We start from the raw sequence: 17972 nt of genomic DNA, 5'->3' as shown, positions 1-17972 counted from the left end.
AGTTTTCCTCAAGGAGAAATGGACAGAGGAAGAGAGAGTGGAAAGGGAGAGTTTTTAAAAAAATGTGGCTCCTATAATCCTGAAATATTTAAGAGGATGTTAAATGTGGCCAAATAGTAAAAGTAATAGTAAATTTTGACCTGCCTGATAAGTTGCTAGCTCAAATAACCCATTAGTTTCAGGATTTATTTGCTGCCAAACAGGAAATAAAGCCAGTGGAATCAACGTCTTTTGGGTCTAGTCAGTGTGGAGGAATACTAGAGTTTCAGGTAATTTTTCCTTTGTAAGCACTTTCATATTCCATTTCACAAGAAAATAAACCCTACAAAGCCCCCCAGCAATAAACAGCAGCCAGGTGACCCAGGGTAGATATATATTTAAAGAAGTTCCCTTTAGGACTGCTTTTGGATTTTATATTGAGTGGAAATCTTTGACATTTGGGTAACTGATGCGGATGGAAATAGTTTGGAGACTGTTCCAACTAACAGCAAAGAGAGCAGTGCAATTTTCTGGTGCTGAAAAAGGGAATTTTGAATTGATCATAAAGAAATTACAATAGGAGAAAATAAAAAAAAACCCGAAAAAACCTAAAAAACAAAAAAAGACATAGAAAAGACATACTGGGTGACAATATTTCCACAGCTACCAGTCTACAGGAAGGAAAGAGCAGTGACCTGAGTCTGGGGACATCAGCACATCACCACCAGATAATTTTGGCAAAAGATCACTGCACCTCACAAGTTTAAATATGGATGGGGTAAGGAGCTGCTCCTGGCAATCATGCTCTCAAGAGATCCTGAAAGGAAAAACAGCAGGGACTTTCAGGAGGAAGGGTGTGAAACAAGAATGGTTTGAACACTGTGTTTTAAAACAAGACTACACACAAAATGACCCAACTTGACAGTATCCTGAAGTGACTCTAAATGGATGTTTTATATTAGAAAAAAAGGCACACTCCAAGTGTAATTATCATGTATGATTGAAGAAAAACTGCCTTCTGAGAGTCTTTAGAAATGGCATTACTGCATAAAACTTCATTATATATGGTACTGAACGCAATCTGAACTCTCCAGCTGGGTAAGCAGAGATGCTCTTCTGCTGCTCTACCATTCATGGCAGTGCATGTCTTTCTTGATTAGAAGTGGTCTCTGATTAGGGAACTGTGCTAAACAAGACACTCAGGATATGGAAGCATCCTCCAGCTGATCATCCAGATAAGAAGCATAATTCAGATATGCTCCACAAAGTACCCTGTCTCTTTCCACTTGTGCAAAGAAAAGCATCCTATTATATTGTAAATATGCAGTGGGAGTAACCTGATGTGAGCTTAATTCAGCATCTTAGGTCTAGGGGCACATCTTTGATTTTACACAGATACAACTCAAAGCAAATTCAAGTGCTTGAGTTCAGAACCACAGCTTCTCTAGTTTTCTTTGCATGGTTTTGTCAGTAGGTTGCACCATTTCTACCAGCTCTTGGATTTTGGTTCTACAGATCCATTTGGTTTCTCACTGCTCTTACATTTGCTTTCTCCTGCTCTCCGTTGCTCCCAAATCCTTTCTCATCCTGACAAATAAATGAAGTTTAATCTTGATAGGTTACCTCTGTTTCTGGTGAACTCTCAGTATTCAGACTTTTAAGCTATTACACTGTAGATGGAAAATGTGCCCAGGATAGACTTTCCATTAAACTGTATTTAAATTGGAAGAGAATGCTGGCACCTCAACAAGTATTCCAGAATTAGATCCCAAAATACTGAGGCTAGCTAATCTTTTGGAAGAACAAAAACTCTTACTGATTTATATTTAGCAGAGGGAATGCATTTTAAAAACACAGCCTATATGAGGCCCCTTGAAGAAAACATCTTTTACATTGATTTGTAGTGCATGGAAATACTACGTGCCTGTGAAATATTTGCACTTGGGCTCTGCTTTTATGTCGCTACTTTTTTTTTTTTTCAGTGTGAACTGTCATGAACTCTCTGAGAGTGGCTGCTCTGCTGGCTGTGGCTGTGCAGTGACACAGGGCTGCCTCTGGGGCAGCAGCTTTGCTGTTCATCGGGGCTGTGCCCAGGGTCGCAGGAGGGGAAGGGGAAAAGCAGCAGCACAGGGAGCACCACGGTGGGAACACTTGTGACTGTGAGGCTTTGGTTCAAAGTGGGTGCAAGTTTTGTATTTGTACTGTACTTCTGTGGAGAGGGATGAAGGGCTACTGGTCCTAATCTCAGCAGCACAACTTTAAGCTGAATGTCCACAATGAGTTCTTGGGCTTGGTTTACATGATTATGAATTAGGAGGAATTCTGTGATGCTAAAGAAAGTGTGACATGTTCTGTGCATGGTTCTGATCTATACTAAGGAAATGAGTAACTGGGGTTGCAGTAGGTGGGAGAGCTAAATGGCTTATCCCAACGGGGCAGTTTCTGGAAAAGGAGCTATGACAAGAAGCAGGTTTGTTAATGCAGTGAGTCAGAAAAGCAAGCATAACTTATAAATTCTGTGTAATCTTCTGGCCAATAGTTTATCAGCTTATCTTTGAAAAGATAAGGATTATCAACAGAACAGAGCATGGAAAGTTCTGGGTTTATTTCTTCCTTATGTCCCACCATCTGCAGCACAGACAGATCAGCCAGCACCCTGGGCAAGCTGTTTCTATTCCTCCTGAAGCATCAGATATTAGGAAAGAAGAAGGATAAACAGAATTTTTGAAACATCCCTAGACCATAAACCTAGCTAGACTTAACTTGCTTTCTTTTGTTAGAAGACATAAATATATTATTACATTTCTCATTAGACTGCTGACAGAGCCTACCTGATCACAGCAGAGCAAAGGTGTTCTAAATCAAGAAAGAAATCTTAGATGCTTCTAGAGCACGATTTTTTACTTTGATCTTCTCATTTCCTTCTGACATCAACCTACAATAATAAGTCAGTAAGCCATAGTAAGAATAATAAAGATGCAGTATCACCAATATGCAAAGAGAATAAGGTCAGAAGTGCCTCCCTGCTGTCAAAAACACAATTATTGCACATGCAAGTTGTTCCTGTGGATCAGAGGAGCTGCTGGAAGCTACTGGAGGGAGGAGTGGCTGCTGCTGATGCAGGGATGTCAGTCTCCTTTCCATGGATTTGTCTGCAGCTCCCAAGGCAATTCCTCCTGCCCAGGGGGGCTGCTCACCCGCTCTGTCCTTACCTGGCAGACAGGAGCATATGGCTGCTTACTTATGCTCTGCTGTTCTTATGTGCTTAGTGGGCTTATGGTCCCCAGGGGCTCGGGAGGATTTGCATGGAGAGGGGGCAAGGAGGGACCTGCAGAGGATGGGCTGCATCCATGGGAAGTGGAGTGGCCAGAGATCTCTGTGGTGTGTCACAAGAGTAACTGAATTTTGGGGAATGACTGACAGACATTGAGTAAACAGTGCCTAATTAGGGACCAGGAGATGGTTAATGCTTACACAGCATTGTAACCAAAGATATGAAATTGAAAAATTCATTTATAAGGGGAAGAGATTTCTTCTCAACAGCCTTATGTGCAGATAGAACTGTATTCACACTTTTCTTCTATTCTTCAACAAAGAAAAGGGCCTGATCAGCCTTGGTATTTTTTAAGTGCTTTCAGAGCCATCAGCTGGATTGCTCCTCCTGGAGATGGTGTGTGTGAGGGTTTGCCTCCCCAGCTCAGTCCTGCCCTGCTGTCCTCTCCTTCTGCTTCTCCTGCATTTTGAGGATATTCCTCACCTTCCTTCCCTCATCTGGCAGAGTCTTCTCTAGGCTCTGCACAGAGACATCTTCTCATTTCTATGTGTAATTTTAACAGCAAACATTAGTTCAGCTTTATCCTTCCTGTAGTCCATTAACAGATTCACTTCTCATCTGAAGCACTTAAATCTACTTTGACCAACCTAAACTTCTGCTCTGAGTATTTTATCTTTTAAAAAAATAAAATATTACAAACAACTCAGGCTTATTATAACTGAAGCAGACCTGTTATTCTCCTGTTACCCCTCAGCTCTTTTATCTACTTTTTTCAAGCTTTACAAAAGTTGCCACACTCCTGACTCACTCTGATAATCAAAGCCTCAGCATTTCTTCAAGCAGGCTTTTGTAAATCCTCACATCCAGATTCTGACCAGGGGCTCCTAAGCTGAGGTGTTGAGCTGTGTTGCTAAAAGAGCCCCACTCCCAGGTCACTGCCTGGCACTCCTGCAGAGGTTGCTGTCTCTGTGTCCTGTTGCACAGGACATGTCTCTGCTCCTCAGCTACAGCACTGCAAGAGGTAGAGGGCAAATGCACATCCCAGCTGAGCAGAGAGACAGGGGAAATGCCAGTGTCTCTCTCAGCTCATTCTCCTAAATACCCTCAAACACACCAGTATCACGAGTCCTGCAGATCCCACTTGCAGCTATCCCATCTTCAGGACACAGCCTTCTCCTTTCCTTTCTGCTCTGAAGCTTTGAAGTAATCTCTTCTGCCCTTGACAAAGTCTTGCTGTGCTTGTATTTATTACAAATTTCACCTGTTGCACCTGTTTTCCTACCCTTTGTACTTACTGTCACTTTTTACATCTTTTCCACTAATTTAACTTTGAGGGCTCCACACAAATTAACCACTCCCTTCCCACCACTTGTCAGTCAGGTTTGAAAGATGGATCTGTTGCAGATCATTCTGCAAGTAACTTCAACTTCTGTTGCCCTAGTTTTATACTGGGTGCGGGGAGGCTTCTCACAGATGCTGTAAAACTACCCTTGTCTTTCATATCTCTTACTATAAAGACAACTTTAAAAACTTTGCATTTCAAGTTTTTAAAAAAAAAGACTATTATTATCTCCTTTCATATGCATGTGGTTTGTCTGCACCTGCCTCTTTTATTGTAGTTTGCAGTTTAAATGGAAAATCTTACACTGTGCACGAACCTACTCGCTTGATGCATCTTGTCACCTCTAAAATAGCACAGATGAAAATAAGTTATGTTTTGGCTTTGACTTCTTTTGGAGTCTTGGATGGGAATGCTAGATCTGACCAGCTGGCTGAAGTCCACCTTGTAGATGTTTCCCTAATTCACTGAAGTTTAACCCAAAATGCTGCTTAATTTGGATTTAGCACTCTAGAATTGACCCTTTGCATTTCTGTCACTGAATACCCCAATGCTTGTAACGCTATAGTCTCTTCCTGTGGAGGATCAAAACTTTGCTTTGGCTTCTCGGTCATCTTGCATGCAAACATGAGTACTTTACTGTGGTGACAGCAATCTGACAGGGTCATTGCCATCCTGCAGGCCCAGGGAGAGCTGGATATAGACTGGAGAGATATTACTGCTTACTCCCTCAAGAATAGCAAACATGTTTTTAAAGGTAGTGAAGATTTGCATTAATTTATGGTTCTCTTTCTTCTGTGCACATGCCCTCAGTCAGGCTGCATGTGAGAAAACAAGGTTTGCAACCCCTTTCAAGTTTCCACTGGTGTTAAGCTAATGTTTATTTTTAGTAAACTGTATTTCAAATTGTGCTTTTAAGAATCCTTTTGCAAAGCCTAGCACAACAATTTCAATATGTTTTCTCCTTCTGAGCTTTTTATTAACAAGTGTAAAGGGTCAGTGTAACTAGTTATGCTGTATTTCACTGATAATTTTCAAAAGTATGGGCTCAGCTCGAGAAATGCTAAGGATTGCAAGCATTCATCTCAGCTGATTTTTTCTCCCTGTGCTGTTACTAGCTACCCAGCTTTGGAAAGGCTGTGTGGATACTCTTTCAGGGGCAGGCTTTTCTGCTGCACTGTGTGGGTGTCCCTGTCCCCACATCCACACATGGTTTCCTTTTCTTTCTTCTCAAAATCCTTCCCTTCAAGTGCTTATCCAGTGAGGCCACCTGCCAGATAAAGAACTGTCTGTCAGCCTCTTTTGATAAGGTAATAATTCTGAAACACTCTTCTCCATTGACAGTGTGGTGTTTGCCCTGCATGCTCGTTTCACTCTCCTGCAGCACAGGGACCTCTGTCCCCACCCCAGACCTCTCCTTCCCCCCAGGCAGATAAGGATATGTCATTTCCATTTGCTACTGCATGTCAGCCTTTGGGCTCTGTTTTAAAGTCTTGTTTTCTGTTTCTTTCAATTCTGAATGATACTTATTTCTAATGCTGTAAGAAATTTATCTTTAATACCTTGCAGTCAGTTTTCAATCTGAAATTATTCTTTACAGTATTCTCACAAGTGCCTATTGAGATATTTTTAACTGGCAAAAACGTGTTTAAAAATTAAATCCAGATATTTATTGCAGCATTTAAGAAATCCCAAGCCTTTAAGATTATGCCTAATGTTTGCAGAGGATGAACACTTCTGGTGAAAACCCCTAACAGGCTTTGAGCTGCATTTTTCTAAGCTGCGAACTCCCAGTGTAGCCTTGTGTGTAACGTGTTGTATCCAGGATGCTGAGATCCAGGAGACCAGGGACATCTAATGCTCAGGGAAGGAGGAGTGTGCCACCTTTGGGAAATACTCTGCTTTACCAAACAGCTCCAAAAAGGACACACCTAGGAGTGGGACGCTGAAGGCAGTGCAGTTCAGCTGTGTTGTGGTGGGGTTCATGTAAGGATCTCCTCCACCTTGGCTCACTGAAAGGTTCCAGAAGAGCCAGTCCATGGCCTTGTGGCTCAGGGGAGCAAGTTTTACCACTTTTGCTACCACTTATGCTTGACAGGGTTTACAGTATTATGGGGAGGTTGTGTTCAGGGTTCCATCCCAGTGCTGGGTGAAACAGTTCAAACAGCATCTGTAACCAGGCATGAATGGAGAAATGAAGTCAAACCTAAGGGTGAGCAGCTGCTGTTCTTTGTGGCTCCCACATGGAAGCTGGAAAGCTGTACAGGGTTCCACAATGCACCTCTGGGTTTGCAGCCCTTCCACACAGAGGCTGTTTTCAGACAGGCATGATGGTTCTCTTGTGACTTTTGTCACAAGATAGCAGTTTCAAAGGGGTGATAGTAGAGAACACATCTAGTTTGCAGAAATCTGGTGATACTGGAAGGGGTTCAACCTCCAGTTCTTTGGCACATGAGACATCTCTAATTTAACAGGTTTTCAACAGTACTCTGAGAAGATTCTGTCTGTGGGCCTGCTACAGCTTGTGCTGTCTTCTGACCCCCCAGTCTGGTCTGTGGGGAAAGCCATGGTGCACCACCCCAGGCCAGCAGTGACCTTTCCAAAGATAAAAGGTCAGGCTCATGTGAGCTTCTGCATCCTGACCTTCCCCTGCCAAGCTCCCCTTTCGTGCAGTCTGTTCCTCCCAAAGGTTTCCCTCTGTGACCTGCCTGCCCTGGTTAACCTCTGCTTTTTCTCTGTACTCTGCACTTTATTTCTCCTTCTCCATGGGTGAGGAGCAGGAAAAGGAATTTGACATATTCCACATCACTTTTAGCATCAAAAAACTCCCAGTTGATTCATCTCTCCCATAAAGCATTATTGAAAGTGTTTAAAGGTAACAGCCCTGCTGTACGACCTCCCTGCTCTGTTCTGAAGGAACAGCACTGTTGCTGAGAATGGGAGGAAAAAAACCCAGCAAAGGAGATGAGAAGGCCAGAGTGACAGCTGCTGAATTTGAATTATAATGTTATCATCAGAAGCCAGCATTTTAAGTTCTGCTGATAGTTAAGCACACTCAACCTGAGGATGTGCTGTTACAGGTTTGTGTGGCTACAAGCTAAGACTACCCAAAAGGCTGGAAAGAAGAACATCTGGACTTTTTATGTCAAAACTAAGAGTTATATTAGAGGTGTAGGCATTATTTTATAGTAGCTATAGAAAGACAGCAGTGAGCAATTTATTTGTGTGCATAATATAGATAATTAGTTTCTCTGGTTTGTGTTTGAAGAGTACTGTTTAGTCATGCATCTCTACAGCACAAACTGGCACATTCTTAAGGTCATATTTGCTTTTGTTGCATCCTTCAGTCTGTCACAGAATAGTCCTGTATTCTATTGGTACTCTGTTTCCAAATTTAGGAGTATTTCCTCCCAAACATATGTGCATGATGTAGTGTGTATGTGCACACAAGGAAAAGGAAGCAGATGACTTGTGTTCAATAGAGTGGTTGTTTAGAGCTGGAGCTGCTGCATGCTCTCTGTTGAATAGAAACGTGCCTGTCCATTCATTCAGGAACAAAGCTGCTGTCGTGGCTGTGCTGATCCTGCATCAAGTCTTTCTCTAAAGTCTTGAGTGGAGAAAGATGGAATTTCGTCCATCCTTCACAGCCTTTCTCCCTCTTACCTTTCCTCACTCAGCTGAGGGTATCAGTGGAGGAGAGAGGAGATTGGATGGGAGTTGGTGGAGACATCCAGGTGGGTCACTGCTGGGTGGTGCTTGAGTATAAATCAGCAGTTGTGTGCCTGAGCTGGCACGTGGCACAGCTGGATAGGGCACCCAGAGTCACATGGGGGCAAAGATCAATGGAGCTGCTGTTGCAAAAGAAGTGTGAGAGAAATGGTCAAGTTGTGTAGGAGTCCTCTGGAAGATTGTGACAACTTTGATACAGCAACTTCACAAGTGCTTTCCCCCAGTTTTAGAACCAATTCTTGTGTTCTCTCCTGGTCTGTGGCCTCAAGATGGCCTGTAAGGTGCAGTCTCAATGTCCTACTCTGTACTGTCAGATTGTCCAGATAGGAGTCTTCAGTATCCCAGCAGTCTTTTATTGCTGAAGATGGTCTAAAATCCCTTAGTTGTTTACAGTTTAAAGATCTGGCAAACTTTTTTCTTGTTTTATCTATACTTTTTGTCTGAAGTACCTCTGTTGCCTTTTTTTTTTTTTTTTTGGTAATTAAAAATTATACTCACAGTAGACTTGAAACCCTTTTTTCCCCATTCTGCTTTCAGATTCCTTCGGTGGATCATTCTCAACCTCCTCCCACCGATGCCACCACAAGCAGAAGCACTGTCTCCCCATCACACAATGTGGAACTCTGTCCATCAGCCCTCTGCTTTTCCATCCTCACACCAAGGGATCCCAGATCATCATGGACACAACACAGAAGGTGGTGAAGCGCCAGGCTAGCTTCTGCAATGCCATTACCTTCAGCAACAGGCCCATTGTTATTTATGAACAAATCAGGCTTAAGGTGAGTAAATGATACCTTCCCTTTTTGCCCCTAGAGCTGCTGGGAATGAATGCTGGGGTGTAATGGGCTTTGGTGCTTGCAGCAGATCTTTAGCCCTTCCTTGAAAAGCACAGTAGTCAGATCTTGGCCTTAAAGATCTGCAATCTTCACTGGTACTTCTGCTTTTGTCACTGTGGTTCTTGGAGCCATAGGTACAGACTGCTGTAGAAACTGAGAGCAAAAGGGAAATCCACCTTCCAGAAATGCTTACACTGATGTTAGAGAAGTACAACAGATTAAACTGAGATCACTTGGAAAGCCAGGAGATAAGAGGTAAAAAACGACCCAGTAATGAAGGCTCTTGCTCACATGCTTGGCAGGAAAAAACAGAGAGTTTGGAGGAAATGATGGAAGGAGCAGTCAGTGCAGTCACAGTTGCTGTCCAAGAAAAGGACTTTCTGGCAGTCTGCTGACTTTTGTTGAATCAGTCACCTTATAGCATTAAGATCAGAGGGGAGAACATTGCAGGAATCACATTTTTCTCGCTGGCACGGGCTGATTTCACTTTCTTTGTGTCTGTGGTAGCCTGGAGGATGGAATTTGTACCCCTGGTACCGTGCCATGCTGCAGCTGACATGGGAAATCCAGCTCCTCTAAGACAACATGAACCATGTTCATGCTTCCATGAACACCAGGAGCTGCTTTCTGATGAAGGAACTCCTCCATGTCCTTAGGAACTGAACCATTTTTACATTATCAGCACCTTAAGGAGCTTGGGACCCTCGAAACTTCATCCACAGATGCCTTCCAATCCTCATGCCCTCTAGTGGGACTGCATTTTTCTGTTCATAGCTGATTTCATGCCTTTATTGGCACAAAATAGGTCATCTTCTCCTGGCCTCTTTAGTTCATGACACACATGAATGATCTTTCTGCAAATCCTTCATTTGTGCAGAAGGAGTTTTCCAGAAGGTTTGTCAGCATATAGATACCCAGTTTGAATGATCTTGCAGCTGCCCATTTCTAGAGGTCCTGGAGTGCTGGGTGCTACAGCAGAATATCAGCCTTCCCTGTCTCTTCCCTGAGGCCAGCAAAGGAGCAAGGAATGAGGGACATGCTTCCTGGAAATTTATGGAGATTTCAGTGTTTTCATGCTCAGGCCCAGGGATAGAAAATTCCCTACAGTAACAAACTACAGGTTTGTTGTGCTTCCTGTGGAGCTCTTACTGCTTTATCCAGGCTGGAAGCCCAGCAGGAATCTCTTACATTGCCTAATGAGAGTTTTCCCATGTTGTCCAGCAGTTTGGACAAGCAACTGTGACAAATAATCTGGGAGGAGATGAAAGCAGCATTTCACTTTTGAAGACACCATCAAAGATTTGAGTGGATTTAGTGATTTAAGCAAAGGTTCTGGGTTATTTCTTCCTCATTCTGAAACAAGGTAGCTATCTCTGAAAATTCACACTGTTTATCTCTGTGTATTTGGGGATTTTCGTTTGCATAACGTATGTGAGGGATATGCATGCAAATCTGCACAAGAGATTTATGAGCAGAGCTCCTGCTGACTCCAATGGGAAGATCTCATAGGAATAATCAACAGGCTTTAGCAGAACTTGTGCTCTAGGGAGGGATGAAATGTGAAAGCATCCTTGCTTTGGTATGGTAAGTCCATCCTGTAATTGCCTTGCTATTGTTTGTGCTTGTGGAAAACAGCATCTTAGACCTTCTTACCAGCCACAGACTAACCATGGACCCAGTCATTCAGGTCCTATAAAGTCTAAACTCCCTCTGGAAAATGGAGGAATGAAGTAAGGAGATTCCATTCTGCTTATTAGCTATTGTAGCTCAGGTTTTATTTGACATTATTTTCTAGCTCTGGGAATATGGCTGTCAAGCAGCCTCAGAGACAAATGCTCCAGTATGGTGTTTTCCATGTAATTTGGGGCATTGCTAGGAAGTATAGTTCTCAAAGATGGCATAAGGCAGTAAAGATCAGGAGCCTGAATCTATGAAACCAACAATGGTTTACCAGTTTGGATGCTGATTCTGTGTTTTCCTCCCTTTCTGGTACCCGGTGGACCTCCCAAGCTTTTCTGCTAGCAATGGCTGCTGAAAAGAGAATTTGGTCCATCATTAACTGTTGCCTTTTTTAGCAAAACTGTGTACCCTTTGTCCAGCTGTGTCTAATTCTTGGCAGGCTTTATACTTGATTTTAATTTGGATATTAGTTTGCCTGTGGTCAGACTGTATTGAGAACTGTTTATAGGTGCTGATTAATACATGGAACATGTGCAGCCTCAATTACCATATGAATATTTATTTCACGCTGCCTGTGATTGCTGTGAAGTATTGGCAAGAGACTGAATTGTACAAATGACAATGAGGCCATATTTATCTTAGACCTGAAAGCTTTTAGGGCTTGCAGTAAATTTGCTGCAAAAAATAACCCAGGCTTCTTCTCAGAGTGTGTGTATTATGTTTCCCTGTTTTGCCATGTGCACACCCTGTTAACCCCACTTCTACTGGGGACATCCATCCCATCCTGGCCAGGTATATAAAATAGCAAATCTGTTTCAGTCCTTTTTAGTGTCATCCCACTGTCCATCCCACAAGCAGGAGCTTCCCATGGTTCCTGGGACTGAGGTCACTGCTCAAGTGTTTCATGTAAATAGTTGAGGTGTCTGGATGAACTGAGTAGGGATAAAGAACAGAACTCCCTTAGCTGAAAAATTGTCTCTTGGTAACTTTTTTTTGAGCTCTGAGTTATTTTCTCTGATACTTTAATTATAAAACAGAAATCTCTAAGCTTTGAACAATGTCTTTGTTTTAAGATTATTGTGACCCCAAGGGCACATGTTCCAAATTTGCCTTGGAGTATTTAAAAGAAAAATACAATATTTACAAATTTGATTAGCAGGGAATTCAGAAGTCCAAAGAAAACATTTTGTACAATTCCTTGGTGAAAATTCTGAGCTTCCAAGCTGGGACATGTGGGGCTGCTGCCAGGTTTTTGAGAGCAAAGTCCTGCAGTCCTGCACAGTTCAGTCTCTGTCATTGCCATTCATCTGAGCCATTAGTGCTTTGGCAGAGCATGAAATTACAGAAAGGCAAGTTTTGTGTGACACCTGGCAGGTGGTACCTATCCATGTTTCTGCACTTGTCCTGTGGCCAGTAGTGGAATTGCTTGAGGCTGCCAAGGCATTGATGGAAGAGGACTATCTCAAGTGCCCTTGTGTTTGCTGCAGGTTCAAAGTGTGAACAGATAGGGTGATTGTGTGTCAACTGGCATGCAGGAACTGTTTTGGCCTCACATCAAGGTTGGATCCAGAATCCTTAAGTCTTTCATGTCATGGTCTGGATGCTGACAGGCTGAATCCCTTTGAGAGGAACAATTCCTAGCAGGTTCATACTCAAACAATAACATGAGAGGAAATACTTCACCAAGGACATCGTCTGAGGACCATACTAATTCTGGAAGACTCCTTGCTTCTATGGGAAAAAAGAGACCTTGTAACTGGGTTGTATTTTCAATGTGCTGCATGTGCTTAGGACCTGCTGCCTGCTCTCCACAGGAGCCCTCCTGGCCAGGGCTCAGCACTTGTGAGTAGAAGCTGATGACTCTGGAGGTATCTGATCCTATGTCCTGCTGCTGTTAGGTGCAGAAGGATGGGTATGACACATGAACATTCCAAAAACCATAGCAGACGTTCCTGACCCAAGACACACAGGGTAATTGCATACTGACAGGGTAGGGTGTAGTTATGCACAACATATTTCACAAAACGCCATTCACAGCTGAAATAAGTAGGTTTTTCCCATCATAAGAAAACACCTATTGTTGCCTCAAAATTTTGTATTTAACAAAGTCAAATACTCCATATTGTGCTTTTTCACATGCAAGTTCTCTGCTGCTAGGTTGTGATTTCAATAGGTCATCCAATATGACAAGTTAAAAAAGGGAAAGACTGTCTTTTACTTGCCTGGGAAACCCAGAAAACCCTGTGGTAGTAACTGTGATTCTGGAGCCTTTCTCTCATACCCCATCATCTGAGCACCACATGGGAAGAGCTCTGCTGAGATAAAATGTCTTGTGGCCTATTTTGGCACATTTTGTGAGAGGGTTATTCTTAGGCCAAAAGGAATTACCCTAGAAATAGAAATGAATCATATTGCAGCTGTAATTAAATTTCACCTATCTACATAGATTTGATTTATTTGGTTTTAAATCTGGGCATTAGTGTGCAGCAGCATTGCTGTGTGCAGCTTAAAAAGCTACAGCAGTGTTTGGTGGGTAAAATGTTTCCTAAACCTGGTGGGGTTGTCTGCACGCTGGCCACCAATGTTTGATGCATAAATCTTGTATTGTGTAAGTTGATGTTCAAGTGCCCAGTGCTGTCATTGCTGCTGTTGTCTTTGCAGATCACTAAAAAGCAGTGTTGCTGGAGTGGGGCTCTACGACTGGGCTTCACTTCCAAGGATCCATCAAGGATTAACCCCGACACTCTGCCAAAGTACGCGTGCCCCGACTTGGTTTCCCAAAGTGGGTTTTGGGCCAAGGCTCTGCCAGAAGAGTTTGCAAACGAGGGAAACATCATAGCCTTCTGGGTGGACAAGAAGGGACGTGTTTTCTACCGGGTGAATGAATCTGCTGCGATGCTGTTCTTCAGCGGCGTGAGGACGGCAGAGCCCCTCTGGGCCCTGATCGATGTCTACGGGCTCACCCGCGGAGTGCAGCTCTTGGGTGAGTGTTGGCTTTTGCCCTTCTCTGGCCCAGAGATGGGGCAACTGAGAGGTGTTTTGAAAAACTTTTATTCCATTTTCAGTCTCATATGAAGGGTGAGACAACACAGATGTTATAATTCACGCCATCACCGTCAGAAGCCAACTATTTCCAAATTACAATACATTATATGCGTCTCTTGGCCTATCAGCTTTTGTCGCATCATGCTGTAAAATGCCTTAAAGCCAATCATCTAAAATCATCCTCATGGCTTCTATTACAATGCATCTTTCATAATTCTGTTTCTTCAAAGTATCTAGTCATATTTACAAAACCATTATTTGAACATTTTTTCTAGCTCAATTTCCCTCTCAACAATATCTGTCCTATTCCATGGCATTTCTAAATCACCATTTCTTATCACCAAGTTTGCATAAGATGCATAATCTGTGAGCCTTCTGTCAATCCCTAAGAACTCTCTACAAATCCATTTGCCACAGGTGAGTACCTGGGTCCAAGCACAGAGGTGATGCTAAGCCATCCCTGGCAGAGGGCCAGCCTGACACTGCCTGTCCCCTCTCTGTGCTGGGACAAGTACAGGGATACAGCTGTTGTTCCTCTCCAGAGCACCTCAGGACCTCAGCCTGGATCAGTGGGTGTTTGAAACTTAGCATGTAAATATAATATCAGTGGGAGGTGGAAAACAGCTGCTACCATGTAGCACTAGAAACCATCTCTAAGAAAGTGGTTTTCGTCTCAGAGGTGTAGCTCTATCAGAGAACAGCCTGGAGTGTGTCATCTACCTCATATGACTTTATATCATCTTTTGCTTTTCCTGTGCCAAAGTGGGGAAGTGCATTTTATGTGCTATGGTTAAATCCTTCCTGGATGGCACTGGTATGATTTTTCTGTCAGGTTTAATGGAGATATTTGAAGCATGGCAATCTTCCAAATTATCTGAGAGAATCTGGAGTCTGAAGGTTGGATATACTTTTGGGGTTGGAGGATGAGGAGTGCTGAGTGCCTGTGTCTTCTGCTTCCTCAGCTGAAATGAAGATAGTTTGACATTCATGAGGACTCAGTCCCAGATGTGCAGGCTGTCAAGGTTTGGGCTGTTCGAGTTTATACACCTTAGAAGAACTGAAAAGAATCTCTGAGGACTGAAGGGCAGCAAGTTTGCTGGGGGACCAGGAGTGTCAGCACACAGCCTTAGAGTTGGCTTTGCATTGTCACTAAGAGGCAAATTGCAGCACTTCTCCATGTAACAGTAGTTTCATGGGTCTTCTTTCCACCATGGAAAAGGTTAGATGGTACCTTCAAGAGCTGAAGTTTCTTCTGAAGATGAGATGATCTGAGGCTTTTTCCTGTCACGCAGCCTTTTAATCTCTGTTGAAGTGAGAGCTTCATGCTATATATATCAAAAACTTCAATTAAACTTGTTTCTGACAGTTCTGCCTCCTTTCTGCATTCTGTGCTATATTAAAAAATATGGTGGCAGGACTACCCATAGCAATAAACACAGCAAGGAATAGGGTCGTATGTTCAGGAGATGAAGAAATGAGACTGACCTTGTTGCATAAAGTCCTGGCCTGAGATTGCACAAAGCAGAGGAATTGAAGAATTTCTCAGCAGCGTTTTCTTTTTTTAGGTGCAGAAAGATTTATCTTTTGTTGTGAATCAGCTTGAATCAGAGCCACTAGGCAACTGTTCATAGGCCAAGGTAATGATATTTGAATTGGGATGGAGAATTTGGGCAAATGTCATGCCAAGGGTTCAATTAGGAAGAGCTTACAAATGACTCCGAGTTCTATGGCTGTTTTAGTGAGATTTGGCTCCTCAGGACTACTCTGCCTGATTAATGAGGGTCCATAACTCTGGATTGTATGGTTCCTTTCAAAACACCCGAGAAATTATTTCCTATCCATCATCTGCCCCTGCATTGTCCTAGCATCTTCCACATCCCCTTTCACAAGGAAAATATGATTTCTGCCAGCCACTGACTTACCTCTAGTCCAAGAGGCTCCTGACTCTTTGGTGGGTATGGAGTCCCTGAATGAAGCAAGCAGCTTCTGAGTTTACACAGTTGGCGTGGAGCTCAGATATGTGTTTATAGCTTGTTCCAGCAGCCTTCAGCAGGCTTTAAGCCTGAAACTGTGCTGAAACGGCTTCCACTCGAGTCCTCTCCATCTCCATTCATTATTAAACAGCACTAAAAGTCAGAGAAGGGAAATCTGTTGTTGCCCCTGGATCCTATAGACATTCCCATTACTATGCTCTGCATGCCTGCTCTAGTGTAGCAGACCACACATATAGCACAGGACAACTTGCCAAAAACTCCCAGGACTTGACAAATGAATTTCATAGCTTAGCTACAAACATATGGTTGAATTCAGCCTGGTATGGCATGCAGGGCATCTGATGGAGGCTGGGGATGCTGGAGCAGTATGTTGAACAGAATAGCCTAGCATTTCAGATTCCACTTCAGTGATTTATTGCCCTCTAACCCCAAACACGTTCCTGGTTCTTAAGTCTCACTATTTTCTCAATGCTTGTAGGATTACAGGGTCCAACTGCACCTCTGCACAGTCTCCATTTGCTTTTGTGTGTAAGAATCTGACCAAAAACTTTATTATTTCTGGTGTCTTTCTGTTTATTGCAGAATTACTCCCTCCCCACTCCCAGTAATGTAACTTCACTTCCAAAATGAGACTTGCCAAAGGAAAGACCTGCAGCAGTAAGTCTTGTGTCAAGATCCCAGTTCTGCAGGGGAATGGACAGTGTGCATTTATCTTCCCAGAAGTGACAACATCCAAAACTGTACATTTTTATTTTGCTTATCTGCGTTACACTGGCAAATCACTTCCAGCCCAAATAAGGAACTCAGTAAAACAGGGTAATGACTAAGGCTAGTGACTGTTCCTGTCTTACAGATCTAATAGAGACAGACTTGAATGGAGGCCCAAAGCCTGTGAGTGTTAAATGACTTACCAGAGCAAAAGGTGTCACCTGCCATCAGCCTTATTACTGAGCTCAGTCCTGCCTCTCTATCTGCATCACAGACATTGCACAACATTCTAGCATCATGAAAAACCAGCTGGTTTGTATCTTAATTTTTCATTTCCTTCTGCTTATGGCTTTCCCCACAGCATCAGCCTTAGTGACAATTACCCATGTGTCAGCACTGCTGTCAGCACAGGTGTATGTGGCTGTCACAGCTGTTCCTGGGTCTGACTGTCCTTGCTGTATGTTTAAAGGCAGAGCCCTTTAAGCAGCTTCTTTGCCAGCTGGATTTTGAAATGAACCAGGTGAAAAAGGCTTGCATGGTCCACTGCACTGCAGCCAAGGGAGCTGGAGCTGAGCTGGGACTGTGGTTTGCCTGTCACTGCTGGACTGATTCAAAAGGAGGGACTGGTTTTAATCCACCTTAAGGTGGCTTCAGTGATGAGGTTCACAGTCACAGGTGGGAGGCTGCTCCTTGCTCTCCTTTACCCACATGATAGAGATGAAAAGGCGTAAATTCACCCAGGAATGTGGTCTCCTCTGACCGCAGGGCCTCAGCTGGTTTTCTGCCTCAGTGCAGGGGCTCTCATAGAGGAGTCTGTGCCAATGGAGTGCATGCATGTTCTGTGTTTTAGAGCATGAGTTTCAGTGTAGGTGCAGGCTTACATGACCTGTAAACATGCCCTTATACAGTGACTCTCCTGCTGACATGCTCAACTTGCAGGCAAGATGGTTTACAGCTCTGCTTTCCTTTTTGGGCAGCTAGTTTTACACAAGTGCACTTTTACATTCCAGGGTAATTTAAAGTAATATTTACTAAAAATGTGGCTTGTCCTTATGTTATCACTTCAACATACACACATGCTCATTCACACTTTTAAAAAGAGTCCGAGAAAAATGGAATAGAGGCAATCTGCTGCCTTGCTGCTATAATAAAGCATCAAAAAAAGAAAAGGAAGGGCCCAGCTGTTTAAATTCTGGAGTCTTCAGAGCCATGGAAGAAGGATGGCAGCTCATGGGAACCAAGTGATATTGTCTCATACTAACCTGCTTCTTTCAAGCACTGGGCTTGAGCCTGGCATGGGCATGTACCATGGATTCACTGCAGGACAGCAAGGTTGGCAGCTTCCCTCAGTCATGTGTGCAGTACAGCATGATGAGTGTTCTCAGCAT

General features: G+C 43.2%; 1 protein-coding gene across 4 annotated transcripts in view; it reads left to right on the top strand.

The window, feature by feature from the left end:
• Window positions 1-17972, top strand: part of NEURL1 (neuralized E3 ubiquitin protein ligase 1) — a 142870-nt gene that overhangs the window by 72944 nt on the left and 51954 nt on the right. For all 4 annotated transcript variants that reach the window (XM_033066389.1, XM_033066386.1, XM_033066388.1 and 1 more), the window contains exons 2-3: window positions 8859-9100; window positions 13499-13820. In XM_033066389.1, the coding sequence (XP_032922280.1) occupies window positions 8859-9100; window positions 13499-13820 (564 nt within the window). The remainder of the gene's footprint in view (window positions 1-8858; window positions 9101-13498; window positions 13821-17972) is intronic.

This window comes from Catharus ustulatus, chromosome 8 (assembly GCF_009819885.2).
Source record: "Catharus ustulatus isolate bCatUst1 chromosome 8, bCatUst1.pri.v2, whole genome shotgun sequence".
NCBI classification, from domain to species: Eukaryota; Metazoa; Chordata; class Aves; order Passeriformes; family Turdidae; genus Catharus; species Catharus ustulatus.
Note: the sequence above shows the minus strand (reverse complement) of the source record. Positions and strands in the feature narration are given on the sequence as shown.